The sequence below is a fragment of the Artibeus jamaicensis genome, unplaced genomic scaffold (genome assembly GCF_021234435.1).
Source record: "Artibeus jamaicensis isolate MK-2021 breed Jamaican fruit bat unplaced genomic scaffold, CSHL_Jam_final contig_548, whole genome shotgun sequence".
In the NCBI taxonomy this organism is placed as follows: domain Eukaryota; kingdom Metazoa; phylum Chordata; class Mammalia; order Chiroptera; family Phyllostomidae; genus Artibeus; species Artibeus jamaicensis.
The window spans coordinates 20573081-20592289 of record NW_026521883.1 but is presented as its reverse complement, the minus strand read 5'-3'; the positions used below and the strand labels follow the sequence as shown (position 1 = coordinate 20592289).

Sequence of the window (19209 nt, the reverse complement as noted above, 5' to 3'; positions counted from 1 at the left end):
CCAATAGCCATCAGCTGCCCTGTCATATTTTCTTGAATCTCATTGATGGTCTGAAGTCTTTTCCCTTTCAAAGGTGATTTTAGTTTTGGGAAAAGCCAGAAGTTGCTGGGTGCCAAATCTGGGCTGTGGTGGGGCTGAGTCATCTGGGGATCTGATGTTTCACCAAAAAACTTTGCCGTGATCCATGAACAGTTGCGTTGTCGTGATGAAGCTGCCAATCACCAGATGCCTGTAGCTGCAGCCTTCTGAATCATTTGAATAGTTTTCACAGGGGAATGTTCAAGCTTAACGGAAAATTTGACACAGATGCATTGCTCTACTTATTCATTTTGAATGTGAAAGCCACACAATACACATGCTCACTCAAAGGTATCTACCACCCCCACTGACTGGTACAGTGAAGTCATCATTGTTCATGAGTGATCATTCCTGCCCACTCTCCTTGGCTGCCGGTTTACACTGATGTCATGCAAACTATTCTAATTACATTAACAATGGCTAGACTTTTTCCAGACAGACCTGATATATGTTTCATAAACTGTTTTCTTCACTTATATCGGTGTATCATGAGTATCTTTTATGACATTACATATAGGTTCTGTGCTAGAATTGAGAATAACAAAAACATGCTCCTATCCTTGAGGGTTGAGTTCTAACAGGGGAGAGAGACAGGTAAATAGATCATTTGAATTCAATTTTACTGGAGGTTGTATAACAGAAGGTGTAAACCTGGGGCAGAGATGGCTTCATAGAGGAACTGTTGTCTGAGTTCTCTTTTAGAGGATAAACAAGAATTTTCCAGTTAAGAGTGGAAGAATATTCCAGATAGTTAGTGTGTGCAAAATCATGAGGAGTTAAAAGCTTGGTATATTCGGGGAACTGTTGGCAGCTTAATATCACTAAAAGAAAAAATGCTAACTTAAGTCTAGTAGGTGAAGAGGTTAGAGAGGTGGATGATGGGAAAGTTATCAAAGTCCAGATCTTAGGAGTTTGCATTTTATCCATTAGACTATTTGGAACTGAGAATAATATGATCAGATTTTTAAGATAGAAAGCTCACTCTAAAGGATTAGTTGAAAAGAGAAGTTAGTAATAACGGATGACCAATTGCAATCTCTTTTATAATAATCCAAGACAGGATGAAATACTAAAACAAGTTGGTGGCAGGGAAAATGGATAAAGGGGGTCATATTAAGCACGTTTCTAGGGGTAAATGAAGGCAATTTAACTAGAATGGGAAATCAGGATCATTGGGAAAGCTGACAAGGGCTTCGCAGGGAAAGTATTGCCAAATGCTAAACCCAAAGAGCAAGAGGATGAAGAAACCTAAACAGAGTTTAGACATTTAAGGGGCTGGGAACAGAACAGATGACTTGGAGCCTGGGAGAAAGAATCTGGTGGGGGATGAGGGTGAGAACTGGATGGGTCTGTGTGTGGCCTGGAACTCCCCTTTCAGGTGGCTCCCAGGCAAATTCCCAGGATGGCACGGCAACTCTGGAGTAAGTGAGCATGAACAACTGTTGTCTGTCTTCCACAGCCCCATCCAGCGAGGGCAGAAAGTTCCAAAAGCCATGTTACATAAAAGAATGATTCCCTGGAGGTATACACTGGAAAAAAGTGGGCTGAATTTTCTGTGGACATGGAGTTGGAACCTAAGGCTTTCAGAGAGAAGGCTAATGTTAATGTAGAAAATATTTCTGAAGAAAGAGATTATAGTGGTTGCCTTTAGGGAGATCAAGCGGGTAGCTGGGGGATGGGAAGGGATAAAGACTTTTCTCAGTATAAATTTTTGTACATTTTGAATTTTTAATAAGGTGAGTTTAACATCTACTCAACATAAAAGATTTTTTTAAAGGAAGGTTAGGAAATATACTGAAGAAAAAAAATTCTGCCCTGACTGGTGTGGCTCAGTGGACTGAATGCCAGCCTGCAAATCAAGCGGTCACCAGTTCAATTCTTGGTCAGGGTATATGACTGGGTTTTGGGCCTAGTCACCAGTTGGGGGCACGTGAGAGGCAACCAACTGATAATTCTTTCCTTCTCTTTCTCCCTCCCTTCCCCTCTTTTTGAAATTAAATAAATATTTAAAAAATTTTATACCCTTTAACACATCTGTATGTATTTCCAAGTGAGACAGCCCTACTTGGAAAGTTTGTGGTGAGGCTTCTGATATTCTTAGGGGAAATAAACTGTTATAATTTGTCCTCCTGCTGTCCTAGGACCACTGCATCTTCTTAAGGTACATGCGCCTCACTCAGATGCTGAGTCACTTCTCTGCCCTATTTTTAGCTCAGCGAAGCCACCCTCCTTCCTGACTGGAAGAGACAGAGGAAATCAAGTTCTAGAGGGCGTAATTTAACAGGTTCAATCCCTGAGATAGTATGGCATTCTGAGTGAAATTACCTGCGACAGAAGTAAAGATGGGAAAAGAAGAAGGAAGAATCTATATTTATGGGAAAATGGACAGTTCAAAATTATAAGCTTAAAAGAGAATATCATACCCCCTTCATTTAAGAGCAGGGCTTGGAGCCAGAGTCCCCAACAGGAAGCCACAGGCCACCACTTCCCTGTCAGTGCCATGGAAGAGTGGGGGAGGGGTGGAATGCTCCAGGCTCAACGTCTAGCCTTAGGGCTACAATTTCAGTTCTGCTCCCAAGCTTGTGTGACTTTGGTCAAGTGGCTTCCACAGTCTAAGTATTGGTACCCTTTTCTACAAAATTAGGTGACTAGATGGGTTGATGACCTCCCAATTTTCTCCCAGTCCCCATCCTATAATTCTAAATCATAGAAAGTCCTGCTATACAATTTTATAGCTTTTCCTATCAGGAATTTCACTTCTGGGCTTTTGACATTTGTTTCTTGGCTGTATTTTCAATGTTTAGCTTTACAAAGCAGAAGCTAAAGGAGGAATGGTAGGAACTGGTGAGAATTCAACTATCATTGTGTCTGGGTCACTGAGTAGGAAGCTCTGAAAGTTGCTGCAGCAACTTCTTCATAAAATGATCAATTGGAGATAATTTGTCTCTTTTCTAAATTGCTCTTTTCTAAGAACTCCTCTGTCTTTTCTTGCAACCATTCACCTTATCCCTAAACTCTTTTGTTGTTGACTGGCCTATACTCATATGCAATTGATGTGAGTGAATAATAAACATAGTGATTATTTCAACACATAATTGAGCACCTACTATATATGACATAAGCAGTCTTCAGACTTTGTGATCTCAGGACCTTCTACATGCTTCAAAATTACTGAGGGCACCCAAAAGCTCTTGTTTATATGGGTTATATCTATAAATATTTACTAAATTAAGAAGTAAAACTGAGAACATTTTAAGCTATTAATTAATTCTAAATTAGCACAATAAACCCACTACATGCTTACAACATAAAAAAAGTAAAAAATAGCTATATATTCAAAACAAAAAAAATTTAGTGAGAGGAGTGGCATTGTTTCACAATTTTGCAAATCTCTTTATGGTCACACTTAATATGACAGTGGGATTCTCATGCTTGTTTCTGCATTTAGTCTTCTGCTTTAGGGTTTGTATTAGTTTCCTGGGGCTGCTGTAAGAAATCACCAGAAAGTTGGTGGCTCAAAACAATAGAAATGCATTCTTTATAGTTCTGGAGGCCAAGACAAGTTTCACCCAGCAGAAATCAAGGTGTGAGCAGGGAAGTGCTCCCTCTGGAGGCTCAAGAGGGAAAATTCATTTCTTGCCTCAGCTTCTGGTGGCTGCTGACATTTCTTAATTTGTGGCTGCATGGTTCCAATCTCTGCCTCTCTGTCTTCACCTCAACTTCTCTTTTGCATGTGCTACCTAATCTCCCTCTGATTCTCTCTCTCTCTTTTTGATTTATTTATTTTTTATTGAATTTATTGGGCTGACATTGGTTAATAAAATTATATAGGTTTCAGGCGCACAATTCTGTAATCCTTCCCCTGTATATTGGATTGTGTGTCCATCACCCTAAGTCTGCTCATCTCTTATAAGGACTTTGTTGTGATGGCACTTGGGACCATTTGAATAGTCCCGGATTATCTCTTTATCTCAAAATCCCTAATCACATCTGCACAAGTTCTACTTTGTGAGTTAACATTCAGGAATAAAGCCTTGGGACTTGGCTTTATCTTTGGGAGCCATTATCAGCCTAACACAGGGTTGTTATTTTGTTTGAAGTTAACAAAGAAAACCTGGTCTCATATAGATACTGTAGTTCAGGAAAAACGTCTTCTAATAGCCTTTTCAAGTAATTGTGAACATTCTTCTTTGATATAACACCACAACTCAACAGTAAGTTGTTTGTTAAAGATTTGTTGCAATGTGGAATTTGAAAACATGGGTGAACTTTTGGTGCTGGATTATATTAAAATCATTGGTCTGCAATACACTTTCAATGGATATTCAGTCCACACATAATTTTATAACATCATACATTGATCATTTGGAAAATATTGATCACTGAGTTATACAGATCTTCCAAATGTTAACACATTTAATTACACATTATAAAATAATAACATTCATTAACATCACCAGCAATCTTGTCAGAACATTGGAAAGTTATCAAATTCCTGGTGGTAGATACACATTTTCTAAAATTCTAATTTTCATGTGAAAACTTGAATTTCATCAGTGGCAACAAATGCCGTCATTTCTTTTTCTTGAAGTGCAGACTGGCTGTCCATTTTCAAGAAGACCACTGTTAGTTAACCACTATTTCAATGGAAAATTAGGTTGCAGGAAGAAAAGTGGCTTTTCAAGTCAAACAGCTGCACAAGTATTTTCCTTGAAAAACTTTTGTCGTGCATCAGAACTGCTCTATGTGTTCTTTCCATTTTTCACACACATTTTTAAAAGAAATGTCCTCAAGGATGGAGATTTATTGAAATTAAGATTTCTTACTGTTTCATTAAAGATACTCTTTGGCGAAACTAGATTTTTTTTTTTTAATGTGAGTGTGCAGTGGTCAAGAGCACGGTTTGGAGCCTCTGCCTTGGTTTTGTCAAGGTGCCAGTGGTTTTCATACCATTAGTGCAAATAGAGTAGTTGTTCCGGGATAAACTATGAGATTTAAAAAAATTGTTCAATTCTTTATTTCTGCACCCCTGTGTTTAGGGCCAAGCACTTATACGAAGGATCTTCCTCAAGAATTAGTTGGTGCTGACACTGGATAGATACAAGCAAAGAGTGAGTCTAGTCAGCTCTCGAATTATATAATTGTTGCCCGTCTGGAAGGCAGTATAATTCTGCAGATGAGATGGCAACTCGGTCTTTGTGTTTGAAATTAATTTTCTAAGGTGGTGAGCGGCTGCATCTTTGGACAGCAGCACAGCCGTGATTTCTTCGTCCAACTTTCCCACGCGCAGGCGTTCACTGAGTCCCGCGCGGGCTTGAGCAGGGTCTCAGCTATTGAACGCCCTTCTCCAGTCAGTGCCACACACTAATTTAACCTGTAAGATGCTCCAGCGGGCTTTTCATTTCTAGTTTGAAAAGTGGTAGCAAAAAAGCTTTGGATTTTAAAGATCTTATCTGAATGAAGATCTCATGTCTAAAATATTAAGTTGCCTTTCCTTTAAACTGAGGTCTCAAAATGATTCCTCTACTTAATTGGCACCAAAATAGTATTTGAAAACGTTCTGTTGGTAAGACAAGATAAAGCGAATTATTAGCATCTCTAAGACCAAGGAAAAGAAAGGAGCTTTCGTTCCGCGTTCCTTGTTCCTTACGTCTTTGCGGTTTCAGGCAGATTCTTCCCTTTATCCTAATGAGAATCCTTTTGATGCTGATACCAATCAATATCACCTCTTTCAGCATCTTTAGATGTAGGAGGGTTGAGAAAGCAAGTTGTCTAACCCCTCTTTTGTAATGCAATGATTGATCCTAATTTTTTTAATTGTAAACAAAAATTCATTTTAGAATAAAATATTAACGTCTAAAAGAGTAAGTTTTAGATAATATTTAGAAAAGTTTTCAATAAATTTAAAACATTCTCGCAAACCAAATCAAGAAAACGTAGCTTTTTCTTGTGTTTCTGCCCAGGTACAAGGACGACCGTGTGTTGGAGATGAACGGAGACTACCTATCAGTGAAGATAGCCCATGAGCACACACTGGACGCACTGAACACAAAGTGAGCTGATCTCTGAAGATGCACACATGCATTTTCTAAACCTTAGAAAAGAAAACACAACAGTACTCAAGCACACATTCCACCCGCCCATAGAGCGATTGTATGCTCTCCATTCTCTTACAAACTTCTCCGGACACTTTCCGAGAGGGTGAGCGTAAAAACAACAAACAGCATTTAAGAGACACGAGCACAGTTTTGATTTCGTGGGTCCGCGGCCACGCTTTGAGAACCGCTGTACCGGTTTCTGTCCTGGGTAGAAACCGGGGCAGCAGCAGCGGCTTTCCTCTCCATAGGAAGGTAAATGTTTATGGGGTGGCGCCGGGATGAGCTCTACAACGGGAAAGAACGGCGCCCTGACGGAGAAGAATAGCGACACCCACCCTCCTGTGTCTCCTGGGCCGGGGGTGTGGGGTGTGTGTGTGTGACCTTTGAACTGCCGCCCTCCTAGTAGGAGGCGGGGGTGGGGGGAGGGGCAGGGCCTGGCCGACCACTTCCCTTCCTGGCTGTTTCCCAAATCCCAGGAGAAGAGGGTGGATGAGAAGCGGCAGAGTCGCCCCTATGCGGCGAACTGCGAACCCGCAGGATGGACCCGCAGGACAGCAGTCACTCAACACCAGGTCCCTAGCACCGCGTGGACCTGGCCAGCGAGGCGCCGCGGCCGCTTCCCTCTGGTCCTTCGGGGTGTGGCGGATGGAGGGGAGGTGGCAGACTGCTTGTGGTCCCTCGGACAGTGAGCGGTGGCCGAGTGGGGGCCAGAAATCGGCACTTTTTCTGTCGGGCAGCGCAGAGCCGGCTAAACAGAAAGGGAAACCTTGGAGGATGAAGTGTAAGTGGGACACGTCCGAGTGCCTACCTCAGGAGGACTGACTCACAGATGCGCCAGACCCCCGGATGCCATTGAAACCGGTCCTGTCCGGTTGGTCCTCCTATTCCTTCTCAGGTCGGATTCCGAGCCCGCTGTTCGAACGGCCTCTCGCACCACCACGGGCTCTCGCGCCCTCCCGTGGCCTCTGTTGAGAACTACATTGTGCTCGTCAAGGACGGACACGAATAAAGATTTCTTCTTCAAACAAACAGGAAGTGCGTACGGAAGCCGAGCAGGCGGCGGGGCAGCGGCCGGGCATGAAGCCGGGCGGCGGCCGAAGCGTGGGCGCTGGTCGCGGCGATGAGCGACATAGTGGAGAAAACACTGACGGCACTGCCCGGACTCTTCCTGCAGAACCAGGGGGGTGGCGGGCCCGCGGCCGCCAGGGCGTCCTTCTCCTCGCGCCTGGGCAGCCTCATCCGCGGCATCACCGCGCTCACGTCCAAGCACGTAAGTGCCGGGCCGCCAGGAGGTCGGGGACACCCAGGGAGGCCCCTGGGCTGCGAGGCGCTGGTCCCGCCGCGAGCCTACGGGGCCGGCCTTACGGCGGGGCTCGGGGACGGCCTGTGTGTCGGTCCATCTTTGCGTCTGTCTGGAAGTGTCACTTTCCTGCCCTACTGACAACTCGGAAGGCCGGGTTTCCACAGTCGAGGGCCAACTCAACTGTGGAAACCAGCTAGGGACCTGGTGTTGAGTGACCACGGCTGTCCTGCGGGTCCATGGGGGTCAGGGCGACACTGACCCCCATGATCTGCGGGCAGATCTCTTTAACGTTTGAACTTCCATTATTTCCCGAGCGTTGGAGTAGGAAGTACCAATGCAAAGTTCATAGGAGGTTTTGAGGATTAGATGAGACCTCAAGCAGGTGACAAGGTTGATAGAAGTGTCAGCATTCACCTTCTACAAAGTTTCTTTCCTTACTCAGGTTCTTCCTCTCCCCGAGTTCTTTCAACTGCTAAATGTCACACGCGGGACCAGACCCTGCCTTCTGTACCTGTTGTTGAATATCTTCGGGGAGATGGAGGCTGTTAGTTAGACCAGTGGGCAAAGAAAGAAGGATTAATTCCTCCAACATGTAAAATTTGCAGAGTAAGTCACTGCCTCAGACGGACTTTGAAAACGAGTAGTTATTTCACAAGTTATTAGGTTCCCACAGACTTTTGGTAGCTGCACAGGTTGTGTAATATCCTGATTCAAAACTCCAAAGAATTTGTATCTTTAAGAGTCATGTCGTAATTAGTTCAGAAGATATATACGGAAGAGGTTATATGTTAGACACGGAGGAAACAGAAAAACACATTATCTTTTCCCAAGGAATTAGTCATTCATCTTGGGCTTGTATAAGCAATATACAATCTAGTTAAGTGCCAGGAGAGAAGAAAAGACAAAGCGAGAAGGTACTCTATGTGTTTAAAATGTTTTTTCAAAACAGGTAAGATGATGCTGTACTGGGGAGAGTCTGCTTCACATTCAAGATTTATTTGTGAACTTACTATTATTTGTCCTAATATTTTGTCCTTTGCTAATTTTTATGAGATGATGAATGAAATTTAAAAAATAGTTTTGGTTCCAAATTGCAGTTCGAAACTGTATATAAGGTATCTGTATGTGGCATTATTTTACCAGTAGTTCTGGATTAGCCTCCTGCTGGACATCTGCTAATTCAACGTGTACGATTTAATGATACCGTTCTATTAGCCAAACATGAGGCCAATTATCAAGTGCTTTTAAGGAGGTAAAATATAATGCAGAGAGTAGAAGTGACCACCTTGGTGTATTTGTTGTTTGTTAGACAGGTGGCAGGTGGGGGAAAGGATGTAAGGAATAAGGAGGAAAGGATAGGGAAGAAGAATACAGTGTAAGGGAAAGACCAACTTCTGTTTCTGCCTTCTTACCCTATTTTACTATTCCATGAAGACTTTTTAATTTTAAGGGAAACATGTGAGAACCTTATCGTGGGCCAGTATATGAAGATTTTCTTTTCTTTTTCCCCCACCATTAATTTTTTTAAAAAACATTTCCTGCTGAAATGTCATTAAGGAGACAGTAACTGAGTGAAGAAAAGAGGAAGGCGAGTTAGACTGGAAACATTTATTCTTTCCAGGAATGATTCTGAGTGTTGGAGAAATGCCTTTAGGCAAATCTTAGCACATAATTTTTATAACTCTCCTTTAAAATGTTTCTTTTATTAAAATGTTATAAATATTTTCCTTTTAGAAATACTTAACTGTTTTGAGAGAGTTTATTCATGCTTTCATATACTCTCACTTTTTCAGGAGGAGGAGAAATTAATCCAGCAGGAACTGAGTAATCTGAAAGCAACCGTCTCTGCTCCCACAACTACGCTGGTAAGTGTGTACAGTCAGTGCCAGCATATTTGGGCTTTCAGATCTGTCCACTGTGGACTCCATAGTGACACCTAATTGACCTCTTGCTAAAATCCAATTTATAGTGTTCACAGTCAGTTACGGATGGCAGCAAGTCAGACATTAACTTGAACCTTTTATTGTTGACTGGTTGCACCAAGCAAGACTTGCTTGGCTGCTGTCAGCTTCGTGCCAGTGTGGGAATAATTACATAAATGTGGCAATGCTCCTGGGACCCCAGTGCTGATCTTACTGTTTTAATGTTGTACCCTAGGGAAAGGTGAGTACATATCATTTAAAATAATATTTTCAGCCCTGGCTGGGTAGCTCACTTAATTAGAGCATCATCCTATACACCAAAATGTTGAGGGTTTGATCCCCACTCTGTGAGCATAGGGGAGGCAACCCATCAGTATTTCTCACTCACATTGATCTTTCTCTCTCTCTCTCTCCCCACTTTCCTCTCTCTTAAAAAATAAAAAATAAATAAACATATCTTCAGGTGAGGCTTTAAAAAAAATGTTTTCAGGCCTGAGTTGACATATTGTGGATCTCATTTTATTGTTATACATTTTGGAGTATGGGCTGACTGACTGACAAAGTGGAAAAAAAAAAAAAGGTTTTCTTGCTGTAAAACCAAGTATATTGCCCAGCAGCTAATCAGAATCCAGTTTTTAAAATTGGTGTCATATAATTAGATTTTTCTGAACAACATTCATTTCATCAACTTTTCAGTGAGTAGCTGTGATATACAATGCAGGTCATTTGTAGGACTGTTCCTATATGGTTAGATTAAGCCCTAGTTTTTTTTTCTTTCCTAATTTTAATGTGGTTTCACATAATGAAATTTTTCCAAGCAATATTTATTCAGCAAAGATTAGTGAGTGTCTTCTGTAAGTCATTGTGCGAGTGTTCTCCCTCCTCCTCTAATAAAAATAGTGGGTGATCACTTTGCACGAGTACATGCATGTACATGAATAACACTTGTAAAGTCTGAGGAAATCTGTATATTACCTTTTATGATCACAATGTTATGTGGGCGGATGAAACTTCAAAGCATAACCTGATATATCTCTGTGTATGTATGTATATATGTTTGTGTGAGTGTATAAAATTATTGTGCTTCATGGTACTTGATAGAAATGTTAAGCAACCCTGGCCAGCATGGCTCAGTTGCTTGGAGCGTTGTCACCTACAACGGAAAGGTAGTGAGTTTCATTCCCAGTCAGGGCATGTGCCTGGGTTGCAGGTTTGTTTCTGGTCAGGGAGCCTATGAGAGGCAACCAATTGATATTTCTCTCTCTCTTCCCCCTTCCTCTCTCTTCTAAATGAAGAAATGTCCTTGGGCGAGGGTAAAAAAATTAAATTAACTTCAGCTGTTTAAAAAACAGTGTTAAGCAGAATGTTTTCCTCTTTTTACTTTGTTAAATTTCTATTTTCTGTAATTGGCGTCATTAAATATAATTTCTCTTACTGCCAAGTATAAACCTGGTTAGAGCAGAACTGAGACAAATAGAAGTTAGGAAGGAAGATTTTATAGTTGTGGCCATCCAACTCTGGACATGCTTTACAGAATACTATGTCCCTGTGGTGGTCACGAAGAGGTTGGATGAGTGTGTTGGAGGATGGTAAAGAGAATTCCTGCAATGGGGAATGTACTCATCTAAAAATAAGAGCATAGTAATGTATGTAATATAATTTTAAGTTCATAATGACTGTTGAAAATCTCTGAGATAAATGTTAAAAAAATCAGGGTAGATACTTAATAGCTTAAACGAACAATTTCACCGCTAGTGAAAAAGAGTGAAAAGAGAAGCCTTTTGAAGGAGGGCTTCCAAGATCTTATTGTATCAACTTGTTTTCTCAGTACTTAGTAGTCTTATCATGCTAATGAATTACCTTGTATCACTTTAAACACAAGTAACCTGAATTAAATCTTCTTCCCCTAATATTTTCCTATGGCATCTTTTTAAATATATATGTATTTATATTTATATTTACTTATTTATTCCCCCCCCCCCCAGTTTCAGGATTAAATGATTCTCTTGTTAAATGATTGCAACATAATAAAAAAATTAGAACATTCCATTTATTTACACAGTTACTGGACATTTTGCTTTTCAGAAAATGATGAAGGAATGTATGGTAAGACTTATATATTGTGAAATGCTTGGATATGATGCTTCCTTTGGCTACATACATGCAATCAAGTTGGCACAACAAGGAAACCTTCTAGAGAAAAGAGTAGGTATGTATGTATTTAAGACTTAATATTGTCCTTAAAGTTCTAGCTACTGTATAAAATGAATTATGGTGGGTATATAGTATGTTTTTTAGAATATTACCTTGTAGTTTCCAGAGCTTTAGGAAGGTAATAGTACTTCAAAAACTCAAAGCTTATAAAAAAGTCAGTTTTCCTAATTTATAGAGAAAATTAAAGTTACAGAGAAGACGATAAATTGCCTGCTTTTGTGATGGTGGTTTGATGACTGTATATATTTTTTCAGATTCATTAAACTATACACCTAAATATGGGTGAGCCCCAACTGGTGTGGCTTAGTTAAATGTCCCGCAAAGTCGGGGATCGCTTGGTTGATTCCTGGTGTTGGAGTGTGCCTGGGTTATGGGTTCAGTTCCAGTTGGGGCATGAGCATTATTTCTCTCTCACATTGATGTTTCTCTCCTTCTCTTTTTATCGCCTTTGCCCTGTCTCTAAAAATAAATAATAAAATCTTTTAAAAAATGGGTGAATTTTCTCATATGCAAATTATTTATATCTCAGTGAAGCTAATTTAAAATGTCTAACCTCATCAATTTAATGATCAGAAAATGTTTATAGAATAAAACTGAAATTGATTTGAATAATTTTAGTACTCACCTGAGCATATGTTTATTGATTTTTAGAGAGACAGTAAGGGAGAGAGACAGAGATAGAGAAACATGATGGGTTGCTTCCCCTGTGCACCCAGACTGGGGATTGAACCTGCAGCCTTCTGGTGCATGTGACAACTCTCCAACCAGCTGAGCCACCTGGCTGGGGCTTGACTTGAATAATTTTAAATATCCTGAACTTAGTTTCACAAATGTTAGCTATAAGACTTAGAAGCATCTTTTTAAAATTTTTGTCTCTATAATCATCTTTTCGGGCTATTAGGAAAAATCCTTTCAAGGATTTACTCATATAGATTCGGCTTTAAGTCAGAATCCCAAGACACTTCAGAATAATACAGGACTAGAACATGGTCTTTATTGAAAGGGGTTGATAGTGTTGTGTTGTCAAGGATCAGCATTCTTCACAAGTTACACTGACTTATGTGGTCAGATGATGGGGTGGAGGTGGGAGATGTCTTGGCAAAGATTCTCTGATTGTATGCGCACAGTATTTCAGTTGTTGCATCTCATTCCACCCAAAATACTCTTCCAATTCTAGACTTGTTTCATTCTTCCCTCTAAGCAGAATGTCCTCTGGCATCCTGTGTCTCCCTTTTCATATTTCAAATCACGTTTGAACTCGTCTGTGATCATTCAGGTGGCTCCTACCATCTGTTATCTTACAGTGTTGTCTTTTCATATAGTAATGTTTTAGCTCCCAAACTAATTCTAAGATCCCTAAAGGCTGGAAATTTTGACATCACTAGATAGTCAGTAAATATTAGCTGGTTGGTAGTGTAGTTATTTTGCACAACTGCTTCTGTATTTTCCTTCTTTGAATTTCATGTAATGTTTTTTTCATTTTCAGTTTAATTTCCTTTTTAAAATATGTGAAATGTTACATGGTTTAAAAGTTAGGACCTTTTTATTGGTATAGTCAGAGAAGTCTCACATTCTCATCTAACCCCTCTACTCGGTCTGCTTCTTCCCCTATAGGTAACTATTTTCATTAGTTTCTGATTAATTTTTCTATTCTTTCTTTAAAACAAAAAGAAGCAAATGCATGGGTACGTACACACACTCTTAAACAAAAGATGGCATACTGTGCAGATTATTCTACACCCTATTTTGTCATTTTCATACTTCAGTTTTCATTGGGTGGATGGGCATATCATAGTTTTTTCAGGCAGGTACGTATTGGTGGACATATGGTAAATAATGTTGCAGTGAATAACCTTGTACATGTATTATTTCATAATTATGGAGGCTAATCTTAAAAGAGACTTCACCGTAATTTTTACTGAGATTCATGATCTCCCCTGTGGGGGAGCTTTGCCTGCAGAACCCTCCATCCTCTGCAGAGAAGAATAAGTCTACCAAGACATGATCTGCTTTGGGAGGAAAGGTGGCTGATCTCTTAAAGGAGAAGGACCAGGAACCTGTTCCTCAATGGCTTTTATTTGGTTTAATTTGCATAGGAATACAGGGTGTATACGTAAAGCTCATCAGTCATTGTCACGGAGTAATGATCAAACAATGGATAATATTCAGAGAACTCTGAGGGCTTATTTTGAGTCAGGGTCAGATAGCTAAAGGGCCATAAAACTTTGGGGAACAAACTCATTTCATACTTGGACCCTTATCAGAAAACAGGACATTCCTAGCAAAGCAGATTTCACAGGATTTTATGCATTCTTTCTTAGGCCTGACTGCCCCTAGAAACTGCCCTTTTCCAGCATAGGGCCACACCCACCTCTGTCATTGTTTTAGGCTTAAGTCAGGTAGGAGAAGTAAAGCAGCCAAGAAATTAGGAGACTTCTCGAAGAAAGAATGAGGACTCAGGCTATGTCAAAGCCGAGGGGCGAGGGTCCATCACCCTCTTTCTCCATGGCCCCCTAAGTCCTTCCCTGAGGGCCCCCTTGTGACCAGGCCTGTCTTAGGTCATCCCTCAAGGAATCTTACTTATCATTGGCTAATAAGTCATGCACTGGGGGCCAGGCAGGGTGGAGTGAAGTGGGCGTAGGCAGTGCACCTGCCAGGGAGATAAGCTTTGTCTCCTTAGTGGCTTATGGTCCCAAGGTCTCTCACTCAGCCTTAGCCCTGGGGGGGGGGGGGGGGGGGGGGTTACAGCTCCTGAAACCAGGCAGGGTGGTTCCCTACACTTCCCTAAGAAAATACTGCCAACTACAGAGACATATACCTGCAGGTATCATGTTCTTTATGTGTGCTAGTGAGTGGAAGTTGTTTTTTTATGATAGCATTTAAACCTTTTACACGTCTTCCTTTGGTACTTTTACCTCATTAACTATCCTGAGATTACTAAGGCTAGTTTTGGTGCTTTCTCTAATGAAGAGTGCCTTCTGCTTTTTTATGTTAGTATTGTTAAATAAATAAATTTCGGTACCCATAAAGTCGGGCATTGTGTTAGGTCTTTATCTTTTGAGATAGTATTTCATTGTACAGCGGAGAAAACTGAGGCTAAGAAAGGTCAAGTCACTCGTCCCAGGTCATAGTGCTAATGAATGGTGGAGCCAGCATGTGAACTCAGGTTTCTCTGAATCAAAGCCTGTGTTCTTATGCTACACCTCACTCTCAGTCATAGCAAATATACTCTATAATCATAGTTGTTATTCTTTGTTTTCCTGAAACTGTTTTCATTTTTGTTTTGGTTGCAGAGTATCTTTTTCCCTGTTTCCCGATTGTCAAAACAAGAATTTTTTTTTTTGTAACAGAATTAACAAAAAAAAATGTCTGTTACATTTTTTGTAACAGATCATCTCAGAATTGAGATGATCTTTGGATTAGCTTGTTGATATTGTACTTTCATATTGGTGACTACGGTGTGGGTGATTGGTAACTTAGTTGAACAGATGAGTTCTTAGAAACCTGATAAGACCTAACATTTGCTTTAGTGCTGTCTAGGGTTTTTCTCATCTCTTTCTTGGCTCTGGTTAGTTCTTTTTTCCCTTTCTTAATTGTGAGAGTAATAGCTCTTCTCTGACCTTCCATGAAGATGTTGCAGTGGATCACACTGCTACTTGGTTGTGAGAACAGAACTTTCTACATTTCCCCCGTGTTTCCTGATACAGACAGTGTGGACACTGGGTAATGATGGGGATGGATAATATTAAAGTCCCTAGTGAAAGAATTGAGAAGAATGAAAAACAATGAAGGTGGGATTCGGGGAAAGGGCCTCAGGTAGTCTGTATGGAAAGACAGAACAGCCTAGGGGTTAAAAACAGGAACTAACTCCCGCTGGTTGGGTTTTAGCTCCACCATGCACTAGCTGTCAACAGTGGGCAGTTGCTCTTTTGGGGCGTCAGTAGGGTTGTGAGGATTAAAGGAGGTGAGACTTGTACTGTGCTTGACTCACAGTAACTGTCTAACAAGTTATCAGTATGAAGGGTGGCAGGAAAATGACATGAAGCATCTGTATTCCATGTACCTGGCATTTGTCTTCGTATGAATGTATTTGCTCAATCCTAAGATGTACTTTTTTTTATGTTTTAATATGGCTGAAATAACAATGCTTACTTAAGTCAGTGAATACATTTAATGGAGTAGACAGTTTTTTTCAACAACTGTTATTCATTCAATAGTACATTGAGAAAATAAGGTATTGTTGATACATGATTTACATCATATGGCTTGGTTTTAGGTGGTAGCTCATTCAAAACCACAATTAGCTGATAGCTCACTATTACTTATAGCAGCTGTTAGTTTTTAAGTAATTCTGTGTTTTGCTGCAGGATAGAAAATGTTTTCATTGATTGTGTTGAGATTTGCATAGAACATAGAAGTATATTCCTAATGTCATTTTTAACTCTAAATGGGTACACATAGCCTGTTTTCTGTTTTAGGTACATTCCATGAAATATAAATTCTGGAAGATTTCAGGATGAGGAGCACCTGAAATCTTCCTTAATAAATGTTTTGAACCTCATATTTTGCAGTTGATGTTTTATATTTACCTATAACTGGTATCTTTGATACTTAAATTTTGGAATATATTATTGCTTTGTGTAACTTCTTGGGAAATGTTATAATGAGATTTTCCCCCTCAAATTTTACAGGTTACTTGGCAGTTTCTTTATTTCTACATGAAAGTCATGAACTGTTGCTTCTCCTTGTGAATACAGTTGTAAAGGTATGGTATTGTGTGTTGGTTATCATGAAGTCTTAAATTATTTCTGCAGGCATCTGACATTTTTCCCAGTCATACTGAATTAGATATTTTTGGAAGAAGATAGGATTATAGAGTGGGCTTAGAAAGATCTTTTAGATCAGTTTTCTGTATCTGTAAAATAAGGCTGATAATAGAACTTGACCAACTTGTGAGGGTCAGATGAAAAATACTGTGTGAAGTAGTAGTTACTATGGCTGTTGTTACTGTTTCATTTGAAAAAGCAGCGTCAGACTTAGAACTGGGTCTCCAGACTATTTCCATGCTCTTGTCTGTTTCTCTAGAATCTGTTCTAAAGGGCTAAAACTGTAAACTGAATAATTTCAGTGTTTTAAGTTCTAAAAGTCATTTTAAAGGAGCCTGGAGTATAGAATGTACAGATAATACAAACACAATTTAATCCATACAGTATTTTTTCTGTTAAATTTTTAATCAGAGTTGGTAATGAAGTATAATTGAACTGTTGGGCTTTTTCATGTTTATCTGGTGTTGTCTGCGGATTGTATGTGTGTGTGTGTGGGGGGGGTACTTCCTGAATTTTAAGTCATGTGCTCTATTAAGATTACTAGTAGCTTTAATTTTTTCAGACTTTCAATAACACATTTTTAGTTCCTATTATGATTTATAAAATTTGTACGTATGTATGAATGAATGCATGCATTTTATTGTATGTATTTGAGAACTACTTTCTTTTAAAGTTCCATACATAGTATTGATTAACAGGAAAAAATTCATAAAATTGGTTTGTTATTAGTTTAGAAAAATTTTAAAAGCTGTTATAAGGAGACTCCTTTGGCCAGTGGCAGAACAGAAATATGGTTTCCTTTTGGATCAGTTGGTTTCTGGCTGTGTTTATCTATTGACTCTGTTAAGGCAAATGAAATAGGGATACTCTATAAAATAAAGTTAGTAGAAAACTGTTAAGTATGTGGGACCATTGCAGTGTTGAGCTCGCTACCCCTTATTTTGAGATTCACACTGAGTATTTCCTTTGCTTTATAACTATGCCAGGACCTGCAGAGCACTAACCTGGTGGAAGTGTGTATGGCGCTTACTGTTGTCAGCCAGATTTTCCCTCAAGAAATGATTCCAGCTGTTCTTCCATTAATAGAAGATAAACTTCAACATTCTAAGTAAGTAAATTCTTTTTGGATAGGTGTATATACCGTATATTTCAAAACAAACATTTATGCACAAAAATTGATTATAACTAAATGCTACCAAGACAGAGCATAATCTTTGTCAGATAAAATGCAAAAATCCCAAATAACATTGTCCTTATTTTTACGCGGGTTTAGAAGAATATTAGGCAGCTTTCTAAAGTGAAACGGAGGGACAGCGAGGATATTAGTGTCAGGAATCCTTGGCTTTCTCCCACTTCTGCCGCTAACCAGCAGTGGTCCTGGTTTTCCCTTGGCTGTAGGGGTTGGCTGAAGCCACGGTTCTCACAGTGTTTGGAATAAAGTGAAATAATGGAAAACATTTGGGAAATAATTCAAGTGTTATGAGTGCACAGATCTTCACTGTTTTGGGGATGCTTTTTTTTTATTAAAACTTCAGCATTTGAATTTTGTTTTAGAATATGTCCTAATAATCCTTAACTTACAGTATTTTGATAATCTTATAAGGTTCCTTAAGTCCTTAGTGCTTGGCTTATTTTTTCGCCACACTGGATTTTGTTTTTGAACACACCCCTTAACTTTGTGACCTTTAAAGCTCAGACTTGTTGTAGTGTTTTGTTCTATCAAGTCTGTATTTTGAACAAATGATGGGTATTGATAATTAATTATTAGAGATAAAATAATAGCTTTTCTTAGATAATTATAGGTTGATCTGATCATAGCAGAGCATATTTTTATATGAAATTTCCATACCACCATTCTTTTGTGGTAACATACTTGCTGAATCTGTGTGAAATTCTTCTGAGAATTGATTTTTTTTCTTATTGCTTCCCATTTACCCTTTCAACTTTCTTCTCATTGCTTTCCATCTACTCTAATTTTAAATCTTGGACTCCCCATCTACTCTAATTTTAAATCTTGGACTCCCCTGTTTTCTACAAGTTAGAGTTTTGAAGCTCTGTTTCTGCAGTGAAGGCTATCTCTAATTCCATGTTACAGAGTGACGGGCTAGAGAATATGGGACAGCACTGCAGGTATAGGGATTGGACTTGACTTCGAATTTCTGGCTGTGTTTCAGTGCACCAGATGTAGAGCCTGAATAGTGCTCTTGACAAACGTGTCAGTGCCATCACAGAGGTACAGACCTCGCATTCCTGAGCCTGTTCAGAGTTTGTTTTTCCTGACCTCGTTTACCTGTTCTCTCCCAGAACTAATACTGGTTAATACCCAGAGCTATACATTAGGGTGTCGTTTATAGTCACCATAGTATTAATACCAATGGCAAATTCATTGTTACTTCCTTCTATGTGAAAATAATTTTGTATCATGGTATCGTTTGCCTAGAAGATAGTAAGTTGCTTGTTAGTGGAATTTAGCAGAAGTTAGAGAACCATTTGTTAGGAATCTTACGAAAGAGATCCTTAAGTAGAACACAGGGTGGCATTGAATAATCTCAATGTTGATATTATATGATTTTAAGAAACAGCAATACATAAAAGTAAAAGTAAACACTTTTGTGACATTTGCTCCTGCTGTGAGCAATGCCAGCAGTCCGAACATGAGTTAGGTAGAAATGGCATAAAAGAATAATAAGGAATATGTATTCTTGGAAACCACATTATGAGCATAGATAGAATAGCAACTCTATTTTTACTTCATGTATGCTACACAT

The 19209-nt window shown here is 39.6% G+C and overlaps 1 protein-coding gene across 1 annotated transcript in view; it reads left to right on the top strand.

Annotated features, from left to right (window-relative positions):
* The first annotated feature begins 6706 nt into the window (after positions 1–6706).
* The window catches only part of AP4E1 (adaptor related protein complex 4 subunit epsilon 1), a 64207-nt gene continuing 51704 nt past the window's right edge, over positions 6707–19209 (top strand). Inside the window, exons 1-5 of the mRNA XM_037156504.2 lie at positions 6707–7446; positions 9273–9344; positions 11487–11610; positions 16307–16380; positions 17428–17549. Of these exons, the coding sequence (XP_037012399.2) occupies positions 7297–7446; positions 9273–9344; positions 11487–11610; positions 16307–16380; positions 17428–17549 (542 nt within the window). The 5' untranslated portion in view covers positions 6707–7296. The remainder of the gene's footprint in view (positions 7447–9272; positions 9345–11486; positions 11611–16306; positions 16381–17427; positions 17550–19209) is intronic.